At 40.0% G+C, this 23,195-nt stretch overlaps 1 protein-coding gene across 1 annotated transcript in view; it reads right to left on the bottom strand.

Moving 5' to 3' along the window:
* dnah5 (dynein, axonemal, heavy chain 5) overlaps positions 1–23,195 on the bottom strand; it is a 249,007-nt gene that overhangs the window by 63,079 nt on the left and 162,733 nt on the right. The window contains exons 45-53 of the mRNA XM_063069583.1: positions 22,840–23,044; positions 20,632–20,774; positions 17,365–17,499; positions 11,763–11,885; positions 10,336–10,549; positions 10,005–10,228; positions 7,462–7,660; positions 4,368–4,540; positions 1,433–1,563 (exon numbers count right to left, since the gene is read on the bottom strand). Of these exons, the coding sequence (XP_062925653.1) occupies positions 1,433–1,563; positions 4,368–4,540; positions 7,462–7,660; positions 10,005–10,228; positions 10,336–10,549; positions 11,763–11,885; positions 17,365–17,499; positions 20,632–20,774; positions 22,840–23,044 (1,547 nt within the window). The remainder of the gene's footprint in view (positions 1–1,432; positions 1,564–4,367; positions 4,541–7,461; positions 7,661–10,004; positions 10,229–10,335; positions 10,550–11,762; positions 11,886–17,364; positions 17,500–20,631; positions 20,775–22,839; positions 23,045–23,195) is intronic.

Raw genomic sequence — 23,195 nt, 5'->3', positions numbered from 1 at the left:
GGGTAACCCTAGGTAATTTCTCAGGTAAGGACATGTTCTGCACAGCTTTGTGGGCTGAGGGACCTGTATTGTGCTCTAGGTTTTCTGTTTCTATGTTTCTAATATATGCAGTGGAGTATAGTGGATATTAAAATAACTTTTATGTTTACACTTGTGTAAGGGGTTTCTTCTTTTATGTTACTGCTAAGGCTAATGAAAATGGCTTCTTTGTTAAGTTAGAATAAAGTGGCTTCTTTGTTATGTTAACTGCTGAGAAAGTGCTTCTTTTTCACAGCTTGTTTGGGTTATATTATTGATAAGAGAAAGAGTGAACCAATTGGAATAGATGTTATTCTTTCTTGTGTGTCTGTAAGCTATTGTTTTTCGTGGGCTTTGAGGGAGAAGGCAGATGGGGGCAAAGAGAGGAGACGCGATGCTGTAAGCTGGGCGGTGGAACGGACCCCGAGCGGGAGTCCAAGGTCCAGGGTCTTCGGCGAGGAGAGGAGACGAAGACAGACTCGTGTGGAGCGTCTGGTCAGCCACCGTGGTTGGTCCCAGGCGGCAGGTCGAGGGGGTCGGAGGGGATCAAATGGTGGAAAGAATACTCCGTTAATTGAGCTCCAACTGTTGTGCACAAAGTGGTTGAACTTTGGTAAGTTTGGCACCTTTTATATTTTATCTCTATTAATTACATAGTTCCAATAAGATCTATAAAGTGTAATCATTTAATTGCATATGGTGTATTGTCTGTTATTTGGCAGGGTGGGGTACATCACACAGCATCCGCACAAACTTGATTACCCAGTTTGGCGGGGCCGAAGGCTGCTTCCCGTAGACGAAAGCGAGCTGAGCGAGTCTGAGGCTTACCAGGGGGGCTACACCTGATATTAGAATTGCATTACAATTTATAAGTTATAGATAGGAGGCAGGAGGCCATAGCTCTTTTTACTCCCATCTGGCCATCGGAACATTACCTTGTGTTGATGAAACATCTTAAATAAAACAAAAAAAAATACTGAACATACTCAGCTCAGGCAGCAATTGTGGAGAAAAAAATTGAATTAATGTTTCTGGTTGATGGCTTTTAATCAAAGTAGATCAATGAAGTAACTGCCAGGTTGGAACAGAAGCCTTCAGTGGCTCACATTACATTTGCTTTTTGATGTACAAGTATGGAAGGTCGTCTCATTCAATTTTAAATTACTTTCTTCTCAATTTTTACAAGACGAGGAGTGCCAATATTTACTTTAAAACGAAAAGAGTTGGGGTGTTGTGTCATTTTACCTTTTATGATTCAAAATACATTACAGTCTTTTGACTTGAAAATGAGAGCAGAAATCAAAGAATGTTTGACTTGCAAATTTTTTAAAAATTGTCACCAAAGCCTTATCTCCTAAAATTGTAAATTTACTAATCCTCGTTGAAAAAGAAATGAAAAATGGTCAAGCCTTACCTTGTTAATGTGATTTGGAATGTCTTGTATCCAGCAATGAAGGATGCCAGTTTAGTCAGACTTTGCTTGCCAGATCCACCTACACCAACCAGTAATGCGTTCCCACGAGGTGTACGAATAATACGTGAGATCTAGTGATAAAAATAAGTTATTTTGCTAATAAGCCAATATATTTATCATGGATAGAAAAGTATTAGATGAACTTCTGCACATAGTAAACTCAATATTTTTAGGAATTGCTTACAAAGCCACCGAATAACCCTAATTGTATTGCACTCAATGAAGTACTTCATACGCATTATTGCAAATAAGGTGTAAATTTTACAATAATTTCCAAAGGCAATTGACCATTAAAAGGACCGAATTTCAGGGCTGTGAGAGAAGAAGGGGGAGGAATATTAATCTGAACATTGTTTTAAAAGAGCCATACTGGCTCCATGGGTTAAGCAGCACTTTTCTACGTGATACACTTAATGATTCTATGAATGGGCATAAGGAGTGGAGAAATAGATCAACAGGTCAGCGTGGGAAAACCCAATGTTTTCCATTTCAGGCATTATTTGCATCATTGCAGGATGATCCCAAATATTTTGTAAGCAATGCAGTACTACAGGGAAAAATGGAATCCAACTCACATGCAGCAGTTTCTAAATGGCAATTGATTATTGTTCAAATAATCTAATTCCACTACATTCACAAAATACCAGCTAGAAATCTCTTTTTAAGGACTTACTTGATATTTAAGAAAAGTGTATGTTATGATTTATATCCAACTGACTTGAGTATTTGATTCAATATTTAACTTAAATACCAATATCTTGCACAGCACTGCACTGAATGGAAGACAAAGTAAGCCTAAATCCTCATATTAGGGATCTGTCCCTAATATGAAAATAATGTCTTATTACTGAGACAAGACTGGAAAGTGAAATCAGAAGTGACCTATATAAGACTGTAACCAATCCACGTCAACGTTACACCCAGATGTCACTGAAAATTCAGTTATCTTCCTGCAACTTGGCTTCGCCTGTAATCTCCCCAAATTAAAGAGTCTTGTGAAGACACTCCCAAAAGAAGGCAATGGCAAAACTGTTGAAAAACATCCAAGAACAATCATGGTCATGAACGAATATGATTATCCACATCATACAATACGGCACATAATAATGCTGCCATTCAGTCTGTTGTTGGATATTAATCTGGTTCCAGAGCCAGAACAAACAGCAAATTTGGCAGAAACCATAATATCGAAGAGATATGTGGATAACCCACAGCTTTGCTTGACTGCATCAGTAATTGGGATCAATTCATGTGAGTCAGCGTTATCCACAATGCGAGCAACTATTCCAACAGTGAACTAAATTACTAAATTTACTAAACCATTGTTCCTGAACCATCTTTTTTACTGCTCAAAAGTATGCTGGCTGGCTGTATTAAGTATCTCTCAGATTAATCTAAGTCATGTTAAGTTTGGACTGTTTTCTGAAGTTGACTTAATGCATATACCATGTCTTTGACCCCACATTCTTTCCTGAAGAACTCCAATTCTTAGGCAGAAACCCTTTACAACATTTGCACGAAGTGGTTCAGCAGGACTTTGGAGAATAATTTTTTAGCTACTTACAATTGGGTGATCTCTGTTAGTTGTGGCAGAACATTCTTGTGTTCCTAAGGCATAAGTATCCATAGTTGATTAGACCACAAGACATAGGAGCAGAATTAGGCCACTCAATCCATCAAGTCTGCTTTGCTACTTGATCACAGCTGATTTATTATCCCTCTCAACCCCATTCTCCTGTTTTCTCTCCATAACCTTTGACACCTTAACTAATCAAGAACCTATCAACCTACATTTTAAATATAAATGACTTGGCCACCATGGTTGTCTGTGGCAATCAACTCCAGATTCACCACCTACTAACTATAGAAATTCCTCCTCATCTGAGGTTTTGCCCTCTGGTCCGAGATGCTCCACTATTAGGAACATCCTCAATTCTATCTACGTGTTTCAATAGTTGATTAATCATATACATATATTTACTATATATAAACATTTGAGCAGTGAAAATATTTTAAAGGTTCAGGAAATTGTACTACAACTTTGCACTACACAATAGAGAGAGTACTAATAATGTCCCCAAAATAAGCAAAAGAAAAATTAGTTTTAGCATTAATTTGCATATTATCATTGAAATGCAGACAATTGGGTTTTTACATGGAGTACACAATTTATCTAGCAAGTAATTCTTGAGAAGATAAGATCTAAATAAGTGGGGTTCTGCAGAAAGTTGTGAACTCAGTCAGCTCCATCGTGGGCACTAGCCTCCCCAGCATCCAGAACATCTTCAAGGAGCGATGCCTCAAAGAGGTAGCATCCATCTTTATGGATCCACATCACCTAGGCATGTCCTCTTCTCATTGCTACCATTGGGAGGGTGGTACAGGAGCCTGAAGGCATATACTCAATGATTCAGGAATAACTTCCTCCCCTCTGCCATCAGATTTCTGAATGGACACTGAGCCCATGAACACTTATCTCTTTTTGCGCAACTTATTTAATTTAACTCCTTTAATATATACTTCTTGTAATTACAGTTTTTAATCATTAAGTATTGCAGTGTACTGCTGCCGCATGACAACAAATTAAACAACATATGCCAGTGATATTAAACTTTATTCTGATACTGATTGATGATGGACTGACAGCTGGCTACACTAGTGATGTGAAGCGAGGTGAAGTAATTCCACTAATTACAAAGTATGGTTAGTTTCTTTAAGAATGGCACTAAACAAAGCCACCTACAAGCAAAATATTGTAAAATAGTTTGAATTATGAAAAGAAAATACTGAAAAAAAAAATTGTGGCCAAGTAGAGAGGGAAACCGCCTGAGAGTAGGATGGAGAATTAAAATTACACACAAATGATTTTTTTTACCTTAACTAAGTGAGTCATGGCGTCCTTAAAGAAAACCATGTCTAATCCCATTCCTCGGATGCTTTCATTGTACCGCTGTAAAAACATATTTAGCCGAATCTTTAAATCATCAAAACTGCCAACAAGTTCATAGACTTTTGGCACATCAAAGTCAGCATCTTCTGGTTCATCTCCTTCAACATAGAGATTTAGTTTTCATTAATGCATATCCATAAATACAATCTTCCATTTCACATCATAGAAGTGTTTCTCATTAAGCTACAAAAATTAAGTTTCATCTGATGTTTTTAACTCATGCTAGCCCCCTGACACCATTGGAGAGTGCAAAGTGCTGAGGTACATTGTCCCACAACTTCAATGGCTGACCCTTAATCTCTGCCTCAGTATAAAGACAGAAAAGGCAGAAAGAACTTGGCAGATTAGATCGCATCTGTGCACAGAAAAAAATGGAATTAACATTTCAGGCCAATGATATTATCTAAGAACCATTAATTTTGTTTCTCTCTTCACAGATGCTGCCTGAAAGGATCTATCCTGGGCCCAACATATTGATGTACTCATGAAGAAGGCATGTCACTGGCTTTGTTTCATTAAGAGTTTGAGGAAACTTGATACATCACCAGAGACTCAAACAAATTTCAGAGTCATAGTCATACTTTATTGATCCCAGGGGAAATTGGTTTTCGTTACAGTTGCACCATAAACAATAAATAGTAATAAAACCATAAATAGTTAAATAGTGATATGTAAATTATGCCAGTAAATTATGAATTAAGTCCAGGACCAGCCTATTGGCTCAGGGTGTCTGAGCCTCCAAGGGAGGAGTTGCAAAGTTTGATGGCCACAGGCAGGAATGACTTCCTATGACGCTCTGTGTTGCATCTCGGTGGAATGGGTCTCTGGCCGAATGTACTCCTGTGCCCACCCAGTACATTATGTAGTGGATGGGAGACATTGTCCAAGATGGCATGCAACTTAAACAGCATCCTCTTTTCAGACACCACTGTGAGAGAGTCCAGTTCCATCCCCACAAGATCACTAGCCTTACGAATCAGTTTGTTGATTCTGCTGGTGTCACACACAACAGCAAACATGATAGCACTGGCCACCACAAACTCGTAGAACATCCTCAGTATCATCCGGCAGATGTTAAAGGACTTCAATCTCCTCAGGAAATAGAGACGGCTCTGACCCTTCTTGTAGACAGCCTCAGTGTTCTTTGACCAGTCCAGCTTATTGTCAATTCGTATCCTCAGGTATTTGTAATCCTCCACCATGCCCACACTGACCCCCTGGATGGAAACAGGGGTCACCGGTATCTTAGCTCTCCTCAGGTCTACCACCAGCTCCTTAGTCTTTTTCACATTAAGCTGCAGATAATTCTGCTCACACCATGTGACAAAGTTTCCTACCGTAGCCCTGTACTCAGCCTCATCTCCCTTGCTGATGCATCCAACTATGGCAGAGTCATCAGAAAACTTCTGAAGATGACAAGACTCTGTGCAGTAGTTGAAGTCCGAGGTGTAAATGGTGAAGAGAAAGGGAGACAAGACAGTCCCCTGTGGAGCCCCAGTGCTGCTGATCACTCTATCGGACACACAGTGTTGCAAGCACACGTACTGTGGTCTGCTAGTCAGGTAATCAAGAATCCATGACACCAGGGAAGCATCCACCTGCATCGCTGTCAGCTTCTCCCCCAGCAGAGCAGGGTGGATGGTGTTGAACGCACTGGAGGTCAAAAAACATGACCCTCACAGTGCTCGCTGGCTTGTCCAGGTGGGCGTAGACACGGTTCAGCAGGTCGACAATTTCTACAGATATACCATGGAGAACATTCTGACTGGTTGCATTACAGCCTGGTATGGAGGCTCCAACGCACGGGATTGATAAAAGCTGCCGAGGGTTGAAGACGCAGCCAGCTCCATCACAGCCACCAGCTTCCCTGCCATTGGATGACAACTTCAGGAAGCAGTGCCTCAAGAAGGCAGCATCCATTACATGGCTTCTTCTCATTAACTACTATCAGGAAGAAAGTACAGGAGCCTAAAGACACACAGTCAACATTTTAGAAACAATTTCTTCTGCTCCATCATCAGATTTCTGAACCCATGAACACTACCTCGCTATCTTGCTCACTTTTCGCACCTTTTGTATATTTCTTATTGTAACCTATAGTAATTTCTATGTTTTACATGGTACTGCTGCAAAACAACAAATTTCCTGATATATGTCAATAATAGTAAACCTGATTTTGATTCTGACCTGGTGCTTCAGGCATTAGCAGTTGTTTTTTTTCTTTCTTTTACCTCAGCCATGGTTTGTGGAGAACGGTTGGGAGAGGAGGGACTTTACCCTGAAGTTGATATGAACTGATAAGCACACATGCAATAAGCAGCATTTAAAACCAAGTGAAGTTTGACTTACCTTGAGCATCTGGTGGACATGTCATTCATTGTGTTTACCACTGACAGATGGAAAGTCTGACAGAAGAGCCCTTGCCTCCTGAAGATTTCCAAATTATTTACTTTGTTGCCCTGTTGAATCTTTGTATGCAATTTTTTTTTGGTATGTGGGTGGGGGAAGATGTTAATTTTACTTATTTTTCTTTTTGGTATCTTCAGCTGTGATCAGGCAATTTACCTGCCCTGACATACCAAACCTTTACAAAGATAGCTTTGCTTCAAGTGTTGAAAAACCCTGGTCTCTAGAAGAGAACAAGTCTGGGGAATGGCAAAGTTGGATTCTGGACTTCTGCTGAAGCAAAATTGGAGCAGATGCAGACTTCCTGAATCATTTTTCTTCAACATGAAACAGATTTTTCTATTACTGCAAATGTATATTTTTGATAATATCTTGAAGGTAAAAGAAAATTCCGTTTTTACCTCAGACTCCAACTGTGAGTCCTTCACATGACAGATGACAGAGACTTTGGGAAAAAAATCCAGAGCATCATACTGATACCATAATAGGGTTAAAAGTTGAATTATTTTACAACAGGAAAATAAAAATTCAAGGAAATTTGACAGATTCTTCAAACCATTAACACATCTGGATTTGGTCCAAATCAATGGGTTATTTGAATTGAATAGGTTACCTGTGGCTTCTGGTGGATCTCGTAAGAAGTCCACAAAGTAAGCATCGACACCAACCCCAACTGTTGCTAGGGCTTTCTCTTTTAGCTCCATCTCAGCGACTTTAGCTAATGTATTGTCAAACCAAGCTACATCTTCTGAGGTGGTAAATCGATCAGCTATAACACATCTACATTCATGCTTCCACAACTTTAGTGCCACCTGAACATTGAGTAGAAACAAATATTTTATTAGTGTTACGTACCCCGTAACTGGGTTGCCAAACCAGCAGAAATGGATCACTCAGTTGGAGTCTGGAGTACTAGAACTAAGAAAGTTTTATTAAAGAAACAAGCAACACAGTAATCGAAAGGATAATAAATGCAACAGTTCAGCAATGATAATCACACATGTGCACAGAATTAAGATAACAGCATCAATCAAGCTCTATCGTTGTCTAGGGGTAAATGACCAAATTTCAAAGTGACTCAAAGTTCAGTCCAGTTTAGTAGTTCAGTTCACAGTAATCGTTGCCATGGCGATGGACAACGTGGGGGGGGGAAGAGAGAGAGAGAACAGGAACAACTGATCATTCAGAACGGCTTCACTCACAGACCGGCGATATGGCTCACAAGCAACTTTTGGGCGGGTCCTTGGTGATGTCACCTGAGGTCACCGACTGTGACCCATCCTCCAGATGCGGTCGATCCTCTGCAGTGAACCCGGCACCCAGGCAAGGGCGGACACACACCGGGTTCCCGCTGATCGTACCTTTCCACCCTGGCCATTGTCTGATACCTCTCACCGACTCGTGAGAAGCGTACCGCTTCCAGGGTCTCGTTACCTCGGGTGGCGTGTGTGTCTGCCTTAGCGAACCGGTCCCTTTTTATCCCCCTGCTGGGGTATCGCCTGTCCATCACTTCAAACAGTTCAAGGTTCAAAGGGGGGAGCCGCTCCAGACAGCTCTCTCTCCCCCGTCCCTTCATTACACATCTCCAGACGCTGCTCCATTCTTCCTTATCTCTCCTTCCCCTGAGGGCAGGTGGCAGACCACTTGCTGATGTCACTGATGCTAACCCAGGCCAGCAAACATCTTAATTTTATGTGTATTCTCGTCACATTAGTTATTCAAAATATAGATTTTTAATAATAACTTAGCAGGGTTTGGTTGTGAATTAGTACTTCTGAAGTCAAAGAACACAGTCTATGATTTCAAAATAAGGAAATGTAAACAGCGCATTCTGTATTTACATAATTCCAATGCTTGTTGTACAAGAATAAGATAGTATGACAGAATATTACATTGGAGCAAAAGAGGTTCAATAGCACCCACTGCAATCTGAATTGCCACTGGCATAAAAGTCTGGAACTTGTGGTACCTCAGTATAGCTTCAGACAGCGTCAGGCACAGTTAGGGCAGCAAGGTACCGTAGTGGTTAGCGCAATGCTTCAGACCGCCAACAATCATCAATCGGGGTTCAATCCCTGCCACCGTCTGTAAGGAGTTTAGTACATTCTCCCCGTGACCGCGCGGGTTTCCTCTGGGTGCTCTGGCTTCCTCCCACAGTCCAAAACAGTATGGATTAAAGCCAGAGTTAATAACTCATGAGCCTGCTATGTCGGTGCCAGAAGCATGGCGACACTTGTAGGCTGCCCCCATCACATCCTCGGACTGTGTTGGTTGTTGATGCAAAAGACATACTTCACTGTTTCAATATATATGTAACAAATAAAGCTCATCTGTCTAAACACTCTCTATCCCATTTTCTTTATAACACTGCTTAGTGTACAATCCTTAATCGCTTCTGATCAATGAAGTTCTGAAACAAAAGTCCAATAATCTTGTAATTCGGATTTGTTTAAGGAAACTACAAACAACGTGCTTGAGAATAGATTTAAAACACTCTCTTTGTTCTGTTTTAAATGTGATCATTCAATTGTAAGGTCAAAGATGGCTCCTTCCAACATGATTGTCAGAACTTAAAGTGTACTGTAGCTAACTTCTTGAGTAAAGGCAGCATCGATCATTAAAGGACCCCCATCACCCAGGACATGCCCCTTTCTCATTGCTACTATTAGGGAGGAGGTATTGGAGTGTAAAGGCACACATTCAACGATTCAGGATAGCTTCTTCCCCTCTGCTATCAGACTTCTGAATGGACGTTGAACCCATGAACACTGCCTCACAAACAAGTGAAAATCTGCAGGTGCTGGAAATCCAAGCAACACACAAAATGCTGGTGGAACTCATCAGGTCAAGCAGCATCTACAGAAAAGAGTAAACAGTCGACATTTTGGGCCAAGACCCTTCATCAGAACTGCTACTTTTTTTCCCCTCCTTTTGCACTACTTACTTCATTTAACTCTTAATATATTTATTTCTTACCATATAATACAGTTTTTATTATGCATTGCAATGTTCTGCTGCCACAAAACAGCAAATTTCACGACATATGCCAGTGATATCAAATCCGATTCTGATTATGCATTATGGTTTCAAGGAGTACAGGCACATAATTTTCTAATAAGTACAGCTAAATAAAAATATCTTTGAAACAGTACTCACACTTTCATCATTTACAACCTCAGAACAGGTATTCAACATTCCCTGCCAAATTCGTGAAAGGTCTCTCAGGTTAAAAATATAGTGAAACTTGGCTGGCGTAGGCAACATTTTCGCCTTTGACATCTGCCAGAGTTTACGAGTCATTGGTACCAGCTTGGCTACCAAAGCTCTCACTTCAGCACAGAAGCCCCGCTCAGGGCAGAAGTGACCAGTTCCAATAACACCTGAAGAAAAGATGAACATCAGAAACTTAAATTTCCTGCTATTAGGTTTCATAACAATGTTTCAGACTTTGAAATGTACTTTATAAATCACCAACTATTTTTCTTACCAAAAATCTTATCAATCGAGGAGTTAGATGGCAACGTGCAGTTAAAAACTGAAAAATGTCTCTTCAAGCGCTGGGGAATGTCATTTCTGCCTCCTCCTGGGTGGATCATTGCAGCAAGGAACTGGACATCCAGAATGTTTGTGAATTCACCTGGTTTTTCAAGGTTGTAAAAACCACCCTGTTCCATCAGCTGTCGCACTATTTCATTGGTGACCTGAAATAAGAAAAATGCTAAGCGAATCAAAGTCCCTTCAATGCAAAGTCTTTCTGGAATGCAGATTACACATTGGAGTTGTCTGTTCTTATGATGCCATGTACATTCAGGCTAAGGAATGTAAATTCAAGGGAAATGAATACTTTTAGACACTCGCTATCAAACAACTTGATTCAGCTTGTAGTAGTTCTATCTCATCGGGTTTATTCACCTCTCAAGCATGAGAGTGAGTTTATAAATTTGCAGATAGCTTTACCTGTTCACTGTCTGAATCCTTCATGATTTGCATCTACTCATTTCAAGGCATTGACCTCAGTGCTCGAGCTCCCGATGGGCCCTCCCATCAGTAAAGCTCCACAATGCGAATGTGCATGAGGAAAGTTGCCTATTATTTTTCTTGCCAAGCAATGAAACACTGACACATTTTAATAGAGTTGTTAAATTAATTGGCTAACCTCAGGAATACCCATCCTGTACTAATGAGGCCCAAAGAGACTCAGGTAATGAATCTCAGCCTCCATCATCACAGGGCTATCAGTGTTAAAGGAGAATTCAATGAAGCAAACATAACTGGCAATTTTAGAGAGAGACAAGAATTTGAATTGTGGTGGGAGCCACAACCAAATAGCCTATCCATTTCACATATTTATCCCAAAATGTTCATTAGTCCAAACATTCAACAATATTTTCATTAAAAGTAAGTAACAAAAATACTCACGTCAATGGTACTAATGTGTTAAGTATTCTAATGCTATCCAATAACTTCTCCCCATTAAAAAGCCAATGATCATTTTACTATTCTGCTTGAATACTTTCAGATAAACCTGCTGCTGACATTTTCATGCAATGCACACAAAATGCTGGAAGAACTCCACAGAGAAATGAACAGCCATAGTTGCTGCCTAACCTGCAGTGTCTCTATGGACCTCTTCATCATTTCTATGATCTTTACTTCATCCACATTATCTAGTGACAACTCCTCAGAGTACAAAGATGCCAAAATCATCTCCCTCCTTGCTGGTATATTCCAAGATCCTTCAACCGCATCTGCTTGTTCCCCATTTCTAGATATCATTATCAGCAATTAAATTCAGCAGGTGATACCATTTTCACGCTTCCTGGCTGCAATCCTGGGCTCATCAACTCTGTAGACTGATGATTAACCATAATTTACTATGCTAGGGTTAAGCAGCAAGAAATTCTAAGTAGTTACCTGATCTCCCCAGGCATTAATCACAGGCATATTAATATCATCAATGAAGACAGTCATCTTCTTCCCAGCAGGTGGACCATAGGTGGATCCCATTCGTTTATCAACATAACTTTCAATTGTGCGCTATATAACACAATTAATAGAGATTCATTCATGCAATTCTAACATGTCTTATGCAATTATAATAGATACTTTCATGTAACACACGCAAAATGCTGGAGAAACTCAGCAGGTCAAGATACATCCATGGAAAAAAGTACAATCGACGTTTTGGGCAGAGATGCTTTGGCAGGACTGGAGATTAAAAAATGAGGAGTAGATTTAAAAGGTATGGTTCCACCCCCACCCTACCCTTGCCCTCTCCTTCACCTTTCCCCATCCTCTTTTCCCTCACTCACCTCATCTCCTTGCCTGCCCATCACCTCCCTCTGGTGCTCCTCCCCATTTTTCTTTCTTCCATGGCCTCTGGTAGGTGGGAACAGACTCCCCCTTCTCCAAGCCTTGTATCTCTTACACCAATCAACTTCCCAGCTCTTTATTCCATTCCTCCCCCCGCTCCTGGTTTCACCTATCACCTTGTGTTTCTCTCTCCCCTCCTCAATCTTTTAAATCTACTCGTCTTTTTTCTCCAGTGCTGCTGAAGGGTCTTGGGCTGAAACATCGACTGGCCTGCTGAGTTCCCCGGTTGGGGTGGGGTGGGGTGGGGGGGTGTGTGTGTGTGTGTGTGTGTGTGTGTGTGTGTGTTTTGTGCTTGGATTTCCAGCATCTGCAGCTTCTCTCTAGTTTTTTGATACTTCCATGAGATTTTTTTTTTGACAGAGTACTGTATGCCATCTACTATTTGTAATCCAATAGCAGTTCTAGAAACATAGAAACATAGAAAATAGGTGCAGGAGTAGGCCATTCGGCCCTTCGAGCCTGCACCGCCATTTATTATGATCATGGCTGATCATCCAACTCCGAACCATCCCCCTGCCTTCCCTCCATACCCCCTGATCCCCGTAGCCACAAGGGCCATATCTAACTCCCTCTTAAATATAGCCAATGAACTGGCCTCAACTGTTTCCTGTGGCAGAGAATTCCACAGATTCACCACTCTCTGTGTGAAGAAATTTTTCCTAATCTTGGTCCTAAAAGGCTTCCCCTTTATCCTCAAACTGTGACCCCTCGTTTTGGACTTCCCCAACATCGGGAACAATCTTCCTGCATCTAGCCTGTCCAATCCCTTTAGGATTTTATACGTTTCAATCAGATCCCCCCTCAATCTTCTAAATTCCAACGAGTACAAGCCCAGTTCATCCAGTCTTTCTTCATATGAAAGTCCTGCCATCCCAGGAATCAATCTGGTGAACCTTCTTTGTACTCCCTCTATGGCAAGGATGTCTTTCTTCAGATTAGGGGACCAAAACTGCACACAATACTCCAGGTGTGGTCTCACCAAGGCCTTGTACAACTGCAGTAGTACCTCCCTGCTCCTGTACTCGAATCCTCGCGCTATAAATGCCAGCATACCATTCGCCTTTTTCACCGCCTGCTATACCTGCATGCCCACTTTCAATGACTGGTGTATAATGACACCCAGGTCTCGTTGCACCTCCCCTTTTCCTAAGCGGCCACCATTCAGATAATAATCTGTTTTCCTATTTTTGCCACCAAAGTGGATAACTTCACATTTATCCACATTAAATTGCATCTGCCATGAATTTGCCCACTCACCCAACCTATCCAAGTCACTCTGCATCCTCTTAGCATCCTCCTCACAGCTAACACTGCCACCCAGCTTCGTGTCATCCGCAAACTTGGAGATGCTGCATTTAATTCCCTCATCCAAGTCATTAATTTATATTGTAAACAACTGGGGTCCCAGCACTGAGCCTTGCGGTACCCCACTAGTCACAGCTTGCCATTCTGAAAAGGTCCCGTTTATTCCCACTCTCTGCTTCCTGTCTGCCAACCAATTCTCTATCCACATCAATACCTTACCCCCAATACCGTGTGCTTTAAGTTTGCACACTAATCTCCTGTGTGGGACCTTGTCAAAAGCCTTTTGAAAATCCAAATATACCACATCCACTGGTTCTCCCCATCCACTCTACTAGTTACATCCTCAAAAAATTCTATGAGATTCGTCAGACATGATTTTCCTTTCACAAATCCATGCTGACTTTGTCCGATCATTTCACCGCTTTCCAAATGTGCTGTTATCACATCTTTGATAAGTGACTCTAGCAGTTTCCCCACCACCGACGTTAGGCTAACCAGTCTATAATTCCCCGGTTTCTCTCTCCCTCCATTTTTAAAAAGTGGGGTTACATTAGCCACCCTCCAATCCTCAGGAACTAGTCCAGAATCTAACGGGTTTTGAAAAATTATCACTAATGCATCCACTATTTCTTGGGCTGCTTCCTTAAGCACTCTGGGATGCAGACCATCTGGCCCTGGGGATTTATCTGCCTTCAATCCCTTCAATTTACCTAACACCACTTCCCTACTAACATGTATTTCACTCAGTTCCTCCATCTCACTGGACCCTCTGTCCCCTACTATTTCTGGAAGATTATTTATGTCCTCCTTAGTGAAGACAGAACCAAAGTAATTATTCGATTGGTCTGCCATGTCCTTGCTCCCCACAATCAATTCACCTGTTTCTGTCTGTAGGGGACCTACATTTGTCTTTACCAGTCTTTTCCTTTTTACATATCTATAAAAGCTTTTACAGTCAGTTTTTATGTTCCCTGCCAGTTTTCTCTCATAATCTTTTTTCCCCTTCCTAATTAAGCCCTTTGTCCTCCTCTGCTGAACTCTGAATTTCTCCCAGTCCTCAGGTGAGTCACTTTGTAATACTCTATTTGTAATACTGTATGCAATCTACTATCTGTAATCCAATAGCAGTTCTTACATCTCTTCTCATAGATACATTCATCACTTTCAAATTGCAGCAGCATAGTGCTTGAGCCGCTTTTCAAAATAAATGTGCATACACTTTATTACCTGACTGAGTATCACCTACCTTTCATGCAAGGGACTCAGTCCAGCAGAATTAGTAGCAAATAGCTGCCATAAATTGTTATGAGGTGTGCGACGAGAGAAGGGATGGCGAATGGGTCATGAGTTGAACATGGGGAACACACCTTTGGGTGGCCAGAAGCTTACAAAACAGAAAAACATGGAATGACCACCAGCAAATTATGCAGTTAGTCATTCTGGAAAGACAAGGACAAATGTCTCAGCAGATAATCTGCTGTCTGGATAGGGCCTACTAAGAAGATTTAGATGGAAACAGGCAGCCTTTGGGCACAGATATATGGCTGAAAATTCACCTTGTGCCCAAAGGTTATAAATGAGCTGTTTCATTCTCAGATAGCTACTGAAACTACAGAACAAAGTTCATGACATGGGCCAAGAATAATGATTTCAACTTTACCAATATTTTGCCAGAGGAAGTTTTGTCCAACCATTAATATATGTCATATGGATGAGTAAAACAGCATTTAGATGAAAAATATGAAGGGAGTGGGGATAGATCCTCAAGCAAAAAACCAAGATAAAGATTGAACAGCAGGAAGGAAAACTATTGTAGGTGATTTGTTCCCAATGGGTTGACAGATAAGAGTGGAACCAAGTCAGTAGGTGTTCGTTAAGCTGTAAGGGAGGTATATTGGAGAGGATAATGTGTTCAGGTTGCAGAAATGTGAAGAACAGAGAATGAGAGGACATGTCAAAATTGTGTAGCCACTTACAGCTGCTCTTTCAAAGTTTCAATTCCCAATCTGCCATTTACTCTGCATTTATCACAAATATTTCTGCAACAACCAACAGGTGCAGCCATGCTCTCGCTTCTATCATAGATGCCAAGACCCCATTACTCGCCCCTCAAATGGACTTCATCTCTGTTCCAGGAAATATGAGGAATTGAGATTTTTAAAAAATATGATGGAAATTAGCCATTCACTGTCAGGATTTCTTCAAATGTTAGTAGGGCTGGATCCTTTTTGACAAAACTGTTCACAATTTCAGTATAGTATTGAAATGCAAAAATATCCCCTAGTTTTCTTTCTCTACAGTTAGCTATTTCCTTGTGCTATTTTCCATTCTCACATCCAGTAGAAGGTTCAGTTCTTTGTCACCAAGACTTAGTCTGTCCATTCAGCAGCATCTGCTGCTTGCATTCCCTTCGTCTCACCTTCTCCATTGTTCTGAGTACAGCAAGATGGATTCTTGACTTTACAATCTACCTCACTATTCACAATCTGGCTCATTATGATCTTGCACCTTGTCGATACCTGCACTGCACGTTCTCTATAGCTGTTACACTCTATAACGTACTGTAATTGTGATTTAACTTATTCAGCCTCAATGTCCCATGTAATGATTTGATTTGTATAAACAGTACGCAAGACAAGCATTTCACTCTGTCTCGGTACATGTAACAATAATATAACAATTCCAAATGTTCCCTTGCCATATGCTTGAACTTACATCCTTCTCCAGTTTTTCTTTCATCTCCATAAGAGCTCTCTCATTGTTCTGAGAAACTTAACTCCTATTTCCTCAAGCTTTCTCCATTAAAATGTTGTCCATACAACTTTTCTGGCTCTTATGTTATCTTACTTTCAGATGTTTTCTCCATTCTGTGGCATGAACTATCCCACTCCCTTAAAATCTCATCATCATACTTCTCCATGAGATAAGCAACTCCTAATCCCTTCAAAGTTCAAAGTAAATTTATTATCAAAGTACAGTACATATATGTCACCATATACGACCCTGCATTCATGTTCTTGTGGGCATACTCAATAAAACCATACTGGAATAAAAATCATAACAAAATCAATGAAAGTCTGCACCAAAAGATAACAAACTGTGCAAATACGAAAAGAAAGAAATAATAACAAATAAATAAGCAATAAATATCGAGAATGTGAGGTGAAAACGAGTCCGTAGGTTTTGGTAACATTTCAATGATGGCGCAAATAAAGTAATGGCAAACATGAGAAAATCAGCAGATGCTGGAAATCCAAAGCAATACACACACACAAAATGCTGGAGGAACTCAGGAGGTCAGACAGCATCGATGGAAAAGAGTAAACAGTTGACGTTTTGGGCCAAGACCTTTCATCATGCTGCCTTGGCCTGCTGAGTTCCTTCAGCATTTTATATCTGTTGCCTTGATTTCCACAGCTGATTATACCGAGCTCCCAGCAAAGTTAAAGTTCCAAAATGATTCATATCAAACTCAAAGATGCCCTCTATTTGAATGTGACAAAAAAAATAAATGCTACCTTGAGCTATACCCTGTCACACTTTCTAGTATACTTTCGGAGATTTGTAGGCTTATTATCTGATCATATTTCTATACATATAGACAATGAGCACAGAAGGGACCATGAAGAAAAGGACTAACTTGGAATAATTTATTGAAAGGAATTTAATAATATCAACACAAGTTAAAAATTACCCTGTGTGGTACATTTGTTTACAATTACAAATACAAAACTACACCCAATAACCTGTTTACTGATTATTTCACTTTAGCTACCAACAGAACCATTTGACTTTTTACTTACATCACCAAGTAATAAAATCTGAAATAAAATCTCACCTGAAACATTAAGGGAGTAGTTGCTGATGAGAAGTTCAGACTCTTGCCAAGGTGGGACTCAGGGTCATATTTTGACATGTAGCTCTTGATGATCACAGTTTTAGCTGTTCCTTGCTCACCAATCAACAACACAGCCTATGATAAAGGAAAGCAGACTTAGCTGAAGACCTGGTAAGATTGTCAGCAATGTTTTTAAACACATTAGTAGTCCTTGTTTGCTTTTTGCAAGACCTGGATCTCATCCCAGTCTACATAAATTTACAGCAAGCGTTAGACAGTTATCATCTGCAAAACAATGGGATTCTACACGCACACCATTTCAAACCTCACAACAGTAGATGTACACAATAAATCACTAATCTTCTCAAAATTTAACATTCTGGTGGCAAAATCAATAAAAATTCATCTTAATTAACCCTGTGGAGCATATCAGAAATTTGTCAGTCTTGCAACTTCTATAGGTACCTCCACCATCTGTAATGTGAAGTCAGAACATTGATATATTATGCTCCACTTGGATGGATGAGTACAGTTGCTATAATCAAGAATCTCAACATCGCCTACCAGACAGCTTGTTTGGTCATCAAGCCAAACGGCATCTTAAACAGATTCGCTCTCCAGCACAGTCGCAAGTGATTGTAATCTTCAAGTTAGATAACACAGCAACCACTGAGACAGCAAGAACATCAGGTACATGCGAACACAATTACTTCCATTCCCAAGACACACACAATCTTACTGAAACAAAAAGCACTCTTTCTCCATCATTGAAGCATTGAAATTTTGATATCTTATGATCAAAAATTCTGGGGACGTACTTTCAACACAAGATCAACAGTGAATCTAGAAAAAAAGACTCACCCTATTAGGGTTCATTGGATTCACTTGTCACCTTTGGGAGAATCATGTACTTTTGTTGGGAGAAATTGGTGTACATTTTGTTTTCTCTATAACGCAAACAAACCTTGCCTGCTGATTAAATTGGCTTTTGATCTTAAAGCAGCTAAGGATCAGAAATAAATGCTGGTCTTTCCAACACCATCACATTGCTCATCATCACCATTATGTGTTGTGTCGTATGACGTGAGCGATCATGGTCTTCATAACCATGATTGTTCTTGGCAAACCTTTCTGCAGAAGTGATTTGTCAATGCCATCTTTACAAGACGGGTGACCCCAGCAATTATGAATAATCTTCAGAGAGCTGTCTGCCTGGTGTCAGTGGTCACATAATTAGGACGCAATATGCACCAGTTGCTCATATGACCATCCACCACCTGTTCCCATGGCTACACATGACTGATTGGTGGATGGATGGGGCGGGGGGGGGTTTGGTGAGATGTTTAAGCAGGTGTTACACCCTGCCCAAAGGTGATCAGTAGGCTCGGAAAGGCAGAGGGAAGAAGCGTCTTACATCCCTTTTGGTAGAGATGTAGCTTCACCCTATCACATTGTTATATGGTTTTAAAATCACAACTAATGTATATAAGCAATTTGCCGCAAATTACAAGCTTGGGAATGAGAAAGCAAACTTTTATATACACAGCAGCTACAAATGCATTTCCCCAGTATAAAATGCAGTGCCAGATTAAGCTAGTATGGTACATTTTTAGCCCAGTATGGAAACACCAATAACCTAGTCTACAGAAAGTGGTGGATATAGCTCGGTCCATCACAGGAAAAGCCTCCCCACTATTGACTACACTTACATGGAGCGCTGCCACAAGAAAGCAGCACCTATCATATCAAGGACCTCCACGATCCAGGCTATGCTCTCTTCTCACTAATATCATTGGGCAGGAGGTACAGGAAACTTGGGTCCCATATCACCAGGTTCAGGAATAGCTATCACCCTACAACCATTAGGCTCCTGAACCAGCATGGTTAATTTGAATCACCACAACTCTGAACTGATTCCACAACCAGGACTCTACAACCCATGGGGTCTCAGTATTATTTATTTTTGTATTTACACAATTTGTCTTCATTTGCACATTGATAGTTTGTCAGTCTTTCTTGGTTATGCATAGTTATTCATAAATTCTATTGTAATGCTTTATTCTCCCGTAAATGCCTGCAAGGAAATGAATCTCAAGGAAGTATATATACTTCTATATACAGTATAACACATACTTAATTAGTAAATTTTATTTGACTTTGACTTGTGCTTCATGAGGAACTATCAGTTATCTGCAGCCCACAACTGGATTTCTGCAATGAACAATCAGCTGGAGGGCTGAGGAACTCAACAAGTCAAGCTGTACCTTCTTGAGGTGGGTGGAATCGTGGATGCTTCAGTTCAAAACCTGGTGCAGGGTTTCCACCTAAAACCTGACAATTCCCTTCCTCCCACAGCTACTGCTTAACCTGCTAAGTTCCTCCAGCACATTATTTGCTGTTCCAGCTTCCAGCATCTGTGGTCACTTGTGCCTCCAGGAATTCTGTGTACGTGTAGCCAACATCAAAGGCTGAGAGAAGCTGATACATCTATTTTCCCCCTCTACTACTCTACATTACTGAGCCCAAAGGTGGAGCACTATGATGTCAAATATATGAGCACTATGATCCCATATCCTGACCTTCAGCTTCTGCTGGCTGGTGTAAACCATTCATTGGTTATGACATCTGAGAACTGATCACATTACAAAGACCAACCTGCTCTGCAAGACACCTCTCAGGTAATGGAGGGTGAGCTCATTTAGCTCTCCACATCCAGAACAAATTGGCAAGGCTGGATGGGGACCACAAACAGCAGGTTCTGGTTATCAATCAAATCAAAGTTCATCCTCAAAGGCCAACAATCAAATTCTGAAAGTTCAAACTTCAAAGTAGAATTTATTATCATACATGTAACCATATACAACCCTGAGATTCTTTTTCCCATGGTCATACTCAGCAAATCTATAGAACAATGACTGTAAACAAGATCAAAGAACAATAAATTGTGCAAATGCAAATATAAATAAATAGCAATAACTAACGAGAGCATGAAATAACAAGATAGAGTCCTTAAAGTAAGATTCTTGGTTGTGGGAACACCAGAAATAGAATGAGTGTAGTTACCCTCTTTCGTTCAAGAGCCTGATGGTTGAGGGATAGTAACTATTTTTGAACCTGGTGGTGAGAGTCCTGTGGCACCTGTACCTTCTACCTGATGGCAGAAGCGAGAAAAGGGCGTGGTGAGGATCTTTGATTTTTGATGATGAATGCTGCTTTTCTACAAATTCTGTGGAACAGTAAGCATTAAGTCAAGAGCAATTGTCTTACCTTTCCTTGCTTAGCAATTGTGTGTATGAGAAAATCTGTCTTCACATTGTCAACATTAGGCACAAGAATGGAGCAATATTGTGGACTGCAATCAGTTGGATAAATGTATTCTTCTATGCTTGTATTCCAATGGAGCCATTTTCCTATTTAACATACACACAGCCCATTAGTTATTGAGAATCAGAATCAGGTTTATTATCACTAACATATTTCACATTTGTTCCTTCATGACAGCAGTACAAAGCAATATATAATTTAAAAATCAGTTAAAATAAGGAATATTAAAGAAATAAAAAATAAGTGGTGCAAAAAGAGAGCAAAATAGAGAAGTAGTGTCCATGGACCATTCATAAATTGGATGACAAAGGGGGAAGAGGCTGTTCCTCAAATGCCAGGTATGGGTCTTCAAGCTCCTGTACCTTTTTCCTGATAGTAGTCGTGAGAAGAGGGCATGTCTTGGGTGCAGGGGGTAATGGATGCCGCACAGCAATTCTTTGAAATTAGCAGTCTAGACAATTTTAACTTATTCATATCTTGCACAGCAACTAATGATCAGTAAACTTCAGACCCATCTCCAAAATTTTCTACTGTTCATCCACAACTTGGATCATAACACACAGAGGCTCAGTTGTTGAAAAGGTGTCCAATTAGACATTAGAAATGAACTACTGTATCTGGTCTCTGCTGCTTTTCAAAGATTAATTACTTATTTATAGCTGCCATATACCAGAATGAACATAATAGTACTTAGTATATATTGTTGAAAGATTGTAAAGTCCATACTCATGACCACAGAACCACAAGGTGACAACAAAATAGTAGTCATTTTTTCAGTTTTCTCACAAACAACATCAGGAATGGTAATTAAACTTCCAAAATTGTTTCTTCTCTTTTAAGATTACGGACAATATATTTTGTGAACCATTGGGAAGAATAATTAGAATATTTTTCCCTATATTGTTTAATGACCAGCAAACAAACTCTGTGAATCAAACATAACAGACTTAACAAGCTTTGTCATTGAATTATGGATGAAGCCAGACTGAATTCAATTCAGTAATTTTAACTCAAGCCCCAGATATAAGAAAATAATCTTGCACCTTACTGTCAATCTGCACTGCACTTTCTCTGTAGCTTTTGCTCTTTATTGTTTTACCTTGCATACCTCAATGCACTGTGTAATGGTCTGAACTTTTTGAACATTATACAAGACAAGCTTCTCCCTGTATCTTGAACATGTGACAATAATTAACCAATAAACTAGGGATTCCCAACCTGAGGTCCACAGACCCACCGTAAATGGTGGGGATCCACAGCATAATAAAGGTTGGGAACTCCTGTAATAAATCAGTACAATTGCCAGTATAGTGGCTTATATGTTTTAAGTTATATCTTTAACTCAGAATATTTATTTCACATTGGCTTTTTTTTTTTGCATTTGACCTGCACAAATAATATGCAAGTTAAACTTTCATTCTAGATCTGTACATGTGACAATAATAAACCAATTCCAATTCAACCATGATTGGGTCATAATCAGCAGATTAAAATCTAGACCCATTCTTCGCAATTTCAATCTTGATCTAAGATGTGCTCTGTGATACAGTTCAGGATGGAACGAGATTGGAATACAGGTTATATGTTTCAGAAACCACCATCATTTTTTTTTGTCTTCTGCTATTAATCTTTTCTTTGGCTTCTGAAAAATATACCTTGCCTTGATAAATCCTTCTCTCACCCATTGGTCATCTCAAAATTCAATGCAAGTTTGGATACAGGTTACACTACATCATAATGGGGCCCAAGAGTTAAAATTGTTAAGATGCCTGACTCACACTGTTAAAAACTGGAGCTTAAAACACATTTGTACTTTGCATTTCTTAAGCAATTTCCATCTGTATTTTCATACCATGAGGACCAAAAACTTTCATACATTTTTGGTCCTCATATCCATGATTTGATCTCCAAAACTTATTTCTCAGATTATCAAATGAAATGCAATCAAACAACAGTGGACTATTCAAAAAAGATGCTTAATAGAAAAGCATAGTTAAATTTATTGATGTATTTACCTAGATTTTTTAAAATGTACTAAAGATTAAGCTACGTTAAACTCAGTCACTTGCTATGAAAGTAAACCAAAAGTACTGCAAGATGGTGTGCCATTCTAAATGGAATTATTGCTTGTTGGATTATTTTGATACTAACCATTAAAATCCACAACATAGTCAAACATTGTGTCCTCGCTCCCTGGCGGAATGGACGGCAGATCTAAATGAATAGTCTCGTGAGTTCGCAGCCAGTGCTCCATTTTCCTTCTGTCCTCTAGTTCAAGTAAGGCCCCAACACTCCACATGAGAGAGAAGACATATAATCTCTCCAAATGTTCACGAGTTACTTCCCCACCTTGCTCCTAAAAAAAATCTTAATTAGGAACTATATTAAGACAAAACATCTTCTACAGTATATAAAATAGTGAAGTTTATACCTCATCAACTACGAAAGAAACATTTACAATTTTGATTTAATGGCATTCCACAACCATAACCTCAGAATGATATGCT

This window comes from Mobula hypostoma, chromosome 17 (assembly GCF_963921235.1).
Source record: "Mobula hypostoma chromosome 17, sMobHyp1.1, whole genome shotgun sequence".
NCBI classification, from domain to species: domain Eukaryota; kingdom Metazoa; phylum Chordata; class Chondrichthyes; order Myliobatiformes; family Myliobatidae; genus Mobula; species Mobula hypostoma.
The sequence above is the reverse complement of the archived record's forward strand: the minus strand, read 5'-3'. Positions and strand labels throughout refer to the sequence as shown.